Raw genomic sequence first — 7688 nt, 5'->3', positions numbered from 1 at the left:
ATCACAACCGTTAAAAACGAGCATTTTAACTTTGTGTAATCCATCACAACCGTTAAAAACGAGCATTTTAACTTTGTGTAATCCATCACAACCGTCTGTCCTCTCAGGTTCTCGACCTTCTATCACCAAACTCCCAGGATTTGCCGATCAGAGAGAATAAGGACAAGAACATTCTCATTCCTGGCCTCACCCACACGGTCATCTCCTCTTTCTCTGATTTCGACAAACATTTTATCCCTGCGACTCTGAACCGGACCACAGCTTCCACCAAGTTAAACCAGCGGTCCAGTCGAAGTCACGCTATTCTGCTCATCAAGGTCTGACATCATTTGCTCTACAACGATGTTCATCATTATATGAAGTCCGATAGCATCTTAACAGGTCGTGGTCTCTGTGCAGTAGACCAGGATTTGGTAGCTGGTGCTAAAATCAATTCTCTCCTGCAACACTCCCGTTAGCAACTCCTGTGCTTCTCGGGACAAAAACCGGAGAGATACAAACTCCTCATCCTGTTCTTGTTTAATCTGTTTCTTTCTGTAGTTTTTAACATGAAGTACGGAATTCCAGATAACAAAAGTTTGAGTCACACTTTTTTTACACATCTAAAATATTGAATGAATTCATTATATTCTGTTGAATTAAGATGGATTTGCAATATTTAGTAGCAATTTTAACATTTTAGCATCGTAATTTATTTTTGGCTTTTGTAATATCCATCAGATATCAAACTGTTCAGTTGTAAAGTATTTTTCCCCATATTAACTAATACAGGTTCTGTTCAGTGGCATCTGGATGTTTTCCTTCTAAATTATTGTTTCCACATTTTCATTAAACTAGAGCAGAAGTCTTCAACCCGAGGCTCTTTGGACCTCAAGTTTATTTAATAGGTGTGCATTTTAGTTGAATCCTCTGAATATTTTTGGTCCCCATTGCAAATAAATTTAAAGAAAAACATGAAGTGGAAACTTCACTCCAACATCCCTTTTAAATCTGCAATAACTGTGACCATGGGCCACCCAGAATCATTCAGAGGACCCTAAATGGCCCCTGGACCACATTTTGGGCACCCTGGTTTAGATTTTCTCTTTGGATTTTTATTCAGGAGCGTTTCTCCCGCTTCCATTTTGAGATGTTTTCTGGAATCCTGCAGGATTCTTTAACCTTTTAAAAGGGAAAATTTTTATTTTTATTCCTGTCCGACCTTCATGTTTCTGTTTATCAATCCGTCCAGGTGGTCCGGACTCAGCGGGCCTTGCCCCACCGACAGCAGACGGGGAAGCTGTACTTGGTGGACCTGGCCGGCTCCGAGGACAACCGGCGCACCGGCAACCAGGGCATCCGCCTGAAGGAAAGCGGCGCCATCAACCTGTCCCTCTTCACGCTCAGCAAAGTGGTGGACGCGCTCAACTCGGGCACGGCCGCCCGCATCCCGTACAGAGACAGCAAGCTGACCCGGCTGCTGCAGGACTCTCTGGGCGGCTCGGCTCACTCCGTCATGATCACCAACATCGCTCCAGAGTACAGATACTACTTCGACACCTTCAGCGCGCTGAACTTCGCAGCCAAATCGAAGCTCATAGTGAACAAGCCGTTCACGAGAGAAACCGTGGCCGTGCCTGTGCTGCCAGGTGAGTCGGAGACCAGAATCGTTGTTATGGAAACGCACAAGATGCTGCTGAAGAAAATTGATGACTTTGTTCGCACTGCAGCCTGAAGTGTATCACTAATCTGCACACAGTGTTTTCAAATCTATTGATGCTTTCATTGAACAGAGCAGGAAGTGGTAAAACTATCAATCCTGACAATGACAGCTTTGGGTTTTTTAGCATCATTAGTTTGAATTTATTGCGACAAGAATTAATAAATGTTTATCACAATAAATGATACAATAAAAGTCCACCCCTAATATAAACTATTGAAGCGCCAATAAATGTAGTTTAAATGGAATAAAAGGTAAAATCTGATGGAGAAACCTCACTTTGGCTAAGCAGCCACTAGAGGGCAGTCATGCCACAAGACAGGAGAAAACGGTGAGCAGTTTTCTCTAATCTTCAGATTTTCTTTCATCACATGCCTCATTTATTATTTTTCCCTCCGTCTGGATGCTTCATGCAGGAATAAGCTGCCATTTTCTTTAATTTATCCTCTGCAGTGCAGCCATTTTTACCCTGGAGAATCTTAAAGCCCATGTAAGAGTGCCCTGAATACTAAGCTGTTAATTTTCCCTCTGGCTCCAGTGAAGCGGTCCAGAGAGGAGCACGAAGCGACGGGTTCTGGCGCCGAGCCACACAAGAAGAAGCAGAAAGAAGAGAAGAAATCCGAGCAGGACGGCTCCTCCCCCTCAGCGCATCACCCCAGGTTAAAGATCCCAGTTAACATCTGATCGGCCCGTTTTCACTTCTCACAAACCCGATTTGCTATGAAATGTCAATACTCAAGGTTGCGATGAGGGGAAACCTTTAATGCTCTGGAGCCCATCTTGTGTGGCGCTGCAGTCCTGAACTCTGACCCCTGTCTCGGTGCATTTACTCCCCTTCTCTGGGTTTGGTTCTGTTTCAGTTTGCCAGAACCGTCGGTGATGGAGCGGCTGATAGCGCTGGAGAAGCTGATGATGAGCTGCCAGGACAGAAACCGGCAGAGCGTCCTGAAGGACGTGGCCCAGTCACGCAAAGAGATCCAGGTGACACACCGACCTGCATCTCTCTGGGCTCCTGTCCAAATGTTCCACATTTCTGTGGACACCTGTGATGAACTTCATGAATGTCTGACTGGGGATGAGAATACAGAACCGGTCTTAAGTCGTTCAGTTACTTGGAATCGTTGGGCTGCATACGTAACGGTTCTGCTTATTGGTTCCCGTGACGCATCGTACACGTATTTTGCATTAGAAAATATCCAAGATGGCGTCGCGACTGAAGCTCCGAAATGTTTATATTTCACCAGAAAAGTCGATTCTGGAGCCGGTTGGTTCAGAACTTTAATCACAACAAAAGGAGGAAATGCCTCCAGCATCCGGCCGCGCAGCATGCGACCGATTTGTACGAATGTAAAGTATTTATATTGCTAAACAAAATATATTGTGTGGAACTCTGATAGTGCCAAAAACTATATATTTTGGTCATTTTGATTTTTGTTCTTCAGTAAAATTTACTTCTATTTTTTTTTTTGTTTCAGAAATTTAACTAAAAACATGTGAAATCCAGTTTTGTAGATGATGCCAAATGCAAAATATATGCACATTTTCTTTTTTTTTTTTTTTCTTTACTGAAACTTCTCTAAATTTGCTTTAGTTTACCTCAGCTGCATCAGTCTGTGCATGGGTAATGTGTACAGGTGGATCTATGGTTTCCAAAAGTTTGTAGCTTTATTTCATATTTCTAAAAGGTTTTTATAATGTTTAATGCAAAAAAAAAAAAATTCTGCAGATTTACAAAACATCCAAATAGTTTTATGTTCATCCACTGTTTTCTGAAACTATCACAGCTGCTGTGACAGTTTGGAGTCGGTTTGCTTTATTTTAATAATATTGAAATTGTTGGAAATTGCTGAGCAAAACCAAATTACATCAGGGTAGACAGGAAACCCAGCAGGGCTTAAAGTTTGGCAGGGGCGTCTGAAATGTATTTGTTCAGTCTCTGCTCGACCCATTTCTGTTCTGTTTGCTGGGGAATCTGGATGTAAAAGCCTAAAAAAGTAAAACTTTCTGCTCAGAAGCTCGGCTGATGCAGCTGTGATTCAGATTTTATGTTTTTGTTGCTGCAGGAGCTGAAAGAGAAGCAGAGGGAGTTTGAGAGAAAGGCGACGTTGCTCAGCCAGCTGGCGAAGGAAAAGTCGAGTTCGAAAGATGAAGCTGCGTTCAAGAACACTCTGGCCCCCCTGCAGAGGAAACAGCCAAACGTTACAAAACCCAACAAGCAGCAGGCTGTGGTCCAACCGATGCAAGGTCAGAACGAAGGAAACGGTTTTGTTTCGGAGAAGGAGGGCGGTGAATCCATCTTTATTCAATTTTTGAAGATTTAATTATTGGAAAATCAGGATTTTTGTATTCAACCAATGTCTACAATTTTGTTTGACAAGTGTGTTTTACAGCTTTTACTTGAATTTGGGTCAAATCTGTTGCATAATATGAAACTTTGGCTACATATTTGTTTTATTAATTACCAGAATAAAGTCATAATAAGTGAATAAAGTTGAAATTTTCAACATTAAAAAATAACCAATCAAGATATTTCTCTTGTTAAAACAACTTTTTCCTCCTAATTTTAAGACGTTCCAGTAAAATTGTGTCTTTATTCTGATAAGATTATATTTTGGTAATTAATCTTGTTGTCTGGCTCTGATACTAAATTGCAACTCACAGAAAAAAGTCATTTGGATTTTTTTCCTTTTTTTGGAATAGAAAAAATGAGAACAAAATTTATTAAAGTCAAATCTGATCAGAAAAAAGCGGTGATTTTCTTAAGCTGTGTCGCTCAGCCCTATTAAGAAGTTACATTCTTAATTAATGACACTCTTCTGTCCTCTAAATGTCTTTGAATCAGACGGAGCTAAATGTGATAAATTTGGCACAGAGCTCCACAGTTTGTGCTTCCATAAAGTTTGTTTGGCTCTGATTTTTGTCACGTTCATCGATGGGATGTGAAATGATCCAAGAACTCTTCTATGGTTCTGCAGCCAGTAACGGGTCAGATGACGATGAGGACGGGAGTAATGTTTCCCCTCCTCAGCATCGTGGCGTGAAGCCAGTCATCGTTTTCATTCCTCTGTTTGAAACGGTTTGTCATCACTGTGGCGCTCAAAGCTCTCAGTGAGACGGAGGAAAACGATTATCTGAAAATGTAACATGTTTTTGTTTTTCCATTTTGGTTTCAACTGCTTATTTTAAAAAAAAATAAAAATGCCCATCTGTTTTTGGTGTCTGGAAAATGAGCCATTTCAAAAACGATCTGCCAGTGAAACTAGCACTTCATCAATATGAACGAGTTATTTACTCAAACCAAACTTTTATAAAGTTACTTGTAAATCAGTTTTGTCTTATTTCAAGTTTACTTGGATAGCTACACCCTTTTTGTTCTGCTTCTAAAAATAGCCCAAGCAATTAAACATCCATCCCATAAGAGCGCTGCGCCGTTCCCTAGCAACCCCTGTGAGTTCCGCCCGTTACCTAGCAACCCAAGCTGAACTCAAGCACGTTTTATAAGCTGGTTTTACCGCTGTGTTCTCTACAATGGCTGCTGGAAAAGAAAAGTGTTTTGTTTACTTACCATCCAGAAACCACTTGCTGCCTTTTTGTTGGTTGTACAGAAGGCTCCACTTCTGCTTTTCATAGATGTGCTGCTGTATACTTTTGCATCAGTTTGCAGCCATTTTCTCATGTGTGTAAATGTTGAGTTGCGTTTGTGTGGCCAGCAGCAGATTGTCTTGATTTAAAGAGACAAGATGCCCTGAAACGGCTCACTCAGAAAAAAATTCCATTTTATGCAAGAAATATATAATGAACATGTTTTGTGTAGGCCGTAAACTGTCCTAACGTTGAAGGAAGCAGAATGGGTCACGTTTAAGGCATTAAATCGTCGCCTTCTCCTCTCCTGCAGTGTCTCAGCTCCAGCCTCTTCAGCATCTCGCCGTTGTCAGGAAGCAGTCGGTCTGCGTCACCAAGAAGGAGAAGAAGCTTTCAGACCTGGTCGAGGTCAGCAGCCGACGCTTTGGCTTGGCACATCTGCAGCGTTGCATCCATCAGATACGAGCTGATGCAGAGCATTTTCTGTTGACCACACACACACACACTCTCTGCAGGATGTCAGATTTATGGGTCAACTGTCTGCCCTCGTCTTCTAGAGCCGTTACAGATGAACACATGTTTACGGTTGAAATTAGCCGGTCAGATTATAATCTGGTTGTTATGTTTTTCTACGGCAGCCTCCAGATGGTAAAGAAAATGTGGAGAGTTCCTGGGAGTCCCAGCTGGACAAGTCGGTTCTGAATGAGTCCAAACAGAAAATCCTGCACATCCTGAACACGGGCTGCCTCAAAGAGCTGAAAGGCCTGCAGCAGATCGGCGACAAAAAGGCCAAACTCATCCTGGGCTGGAGGGAAATCCAGGGCCACTTCACAAAGGTAGGAGCAGGAAAAATGTTTTATTAAACATCCTGAACCTCAAATGACTTTCAGTCACTTCCATTTATTTTTGTTTATTGCAGTTGGAAGATTTGATAAACATAGAGGGCATGACTCAGAAGAGGTTTTCTTCCTTCATGAAGGTAAATTTTCTCATAACAAAGACGGATAAGTCAGAAAGAAACTTGACATCATCAGTTTTGTTGCTGTTGTGCTTTTAAAAAAAGGATAAAAATACCAAAAAATATTCAAAAATATTTCAAAAACCTACTCAACAATGAACTAAACATAAACCATTTTCAGCTCTTTGTGTGTAGGAATGGGGTCAATGGCATCTATTTCATGTTTAAATAATGAAAACAAATCTGTTTATTTTGGCGTCTAAATATTCCAGAGTTCTTCTTTTGAAGCTGAATTATTTTTCCAGGTGGAAACTTGATTTTCTCTCTGTTGTCGGTTTCGCTGTTGTTGCCTTTGTTTACATCCAGACGCTCCGGGGAAGTTGCTCGTTGCTGCCTGAGTAAAAACCGTACAAGTTGGGATGAATCTGTTCCTGGCAGCTTCTTTCTGCTGATTGGGCCTCTTCGATTGTTTTCCACATCCAGACTGTTTTTAGCTTCTTCTCTTTTTCAACTAAATATGAAAACCTGACTGGTTGCACTGACCGGCAGGTGGAGCGTGTTTATGTTCTGCATGACTTGACGGATTCCCGATCTGACTTTGTCATGTGGTGAAACCCAGTCATGCTGCAGAAATTATGCTGAGCGCATAAAAGATGAAACGAATCGTAACATGATGTAAAAAGGAAAAGGTGACACCAATAAGAAAAGTTGATTTTTGAGGATTGTTGTGAGTTAAAGCTCTTCATGAATCTACATTTTCTTGAACATGCATCGTTTCTGTATGAAGAATCGTTTCACATTTTATTTTTCTATTCTGCTACCTTAAAAGTTTCTGTTTTGTTATATTTTCTAAATACGTCAAAGTTTAACAATGTGACAACCAGTTTTTAACACAGCTGACACAAAATGTTAAAATATTTTTTGATTTAGGGTACTGCGTAGCTCTTTTGTGCTATAGAAAGGCAGTCGGCCATCTTGTCCACTCATCAGCTTTAGTTTAACTCAATGACTTGCAATTTGCTATATAGTAATTTTTACTCCTTTTTTAGACTTATTTACTCAAATTTAGTCAGTTACTCTACTTTTTTTATTTGCTGGATGTTTACTTGAATTAAAATATAGAAATGCTTCAATATTTGATGCTCATTTATCTTTTCTGTTTTTTTGCAGGCAAACATCTTGAGTGCCTTGGGAAAATGAACTTTTATGAACTCTTAAATATATATAATTCCTGTGACAAAGACATTTTTTCTTTTTTTTGCCTTTTGTAATATTTTTGTAGTAACATCTTTTTGCCTGGTGGTGGCACTCGCGTGCATTTTTAATAAACCTCACCTGAACGCATTTGTGTCTAAATTATTTCAAAATGTGATCACATCTTTGGGATCTTTGCCTTGTTTCTTTATCGGTGGATAAAATGTCAAACGTTTTGCTTTTTTGGTTATTTTT

General features: G+C 40.5%; 1 protein-coding gene across 2 annotated transcripts in view; it reads left to right on the top strand.

Moving 5' to 3' along the window:
• The window catches only part of kif22 (kinesin family member 22), a 9822-nt gene extending 2239 nt beyond the window's left edge, over positions 1 to 7583 (top strand). The window contains exons 4-12 of one of the 2 annotated variants that reach the window (XM_017310954.1): positions 108 to 317; positions 1232 to 1628; positions 2238 to 2358; positions 2560 to 2680; positions 3763 to 3943; positions 5595 to 5689; positions 5920 to 6117; positions 6201 to 6260; positions 7410 to 7583. In XM_017310954.1, coding sequence (XP_017166443.1) covers positions 108 to 317; positions 1232 to 1628; positions 2238 to 2358; positions 2560 to 2680; positions 3763 to 3943; positions 5595 to 5689; positions 5920 to 6117; positions 6201 to 6260; positions 7410 to 7439 — 1413 coding nt within the window. In that variant the 3' untranslated portion in view covers positions 7440 to 7583. The remainder of the gene's footprint in view (positions 1 to 107; positions 318 to 1231; positions 1629 to 2237; positions 2359 to 2559; positions 2681 to 3762; positions 3944 to 5594; positions 5690 to 5919; positions 6118 to 6200; positions 6261 to 7409) is intronic. The other variant, XM_008436789.2, reaches the window with a different exon arrangement.
• The last annotated feature ends 105 nt before the right edge of the window (positions 7584 to 7688 follow it).

Source organism: Poecilia reticulata, linkage group LG19 (genome assembly GCF_000633615.1).
Source record: "Poecilia reticulata strain Guanapo linkage group LG19, Guppy_female_1.0+MT, whole genome shotgun sequence".
Taxonomy (NCBI): domain Eukaryota; kingdom Metazoa; phylum Chordata; class Actinopteri; order Cyprinodontiformes; family Poeciliidae; genus Poecilia; species Poecilia reticulata.
This window is presented reverse-complemented; position numbering and strand designations above follow the sequence as displayed.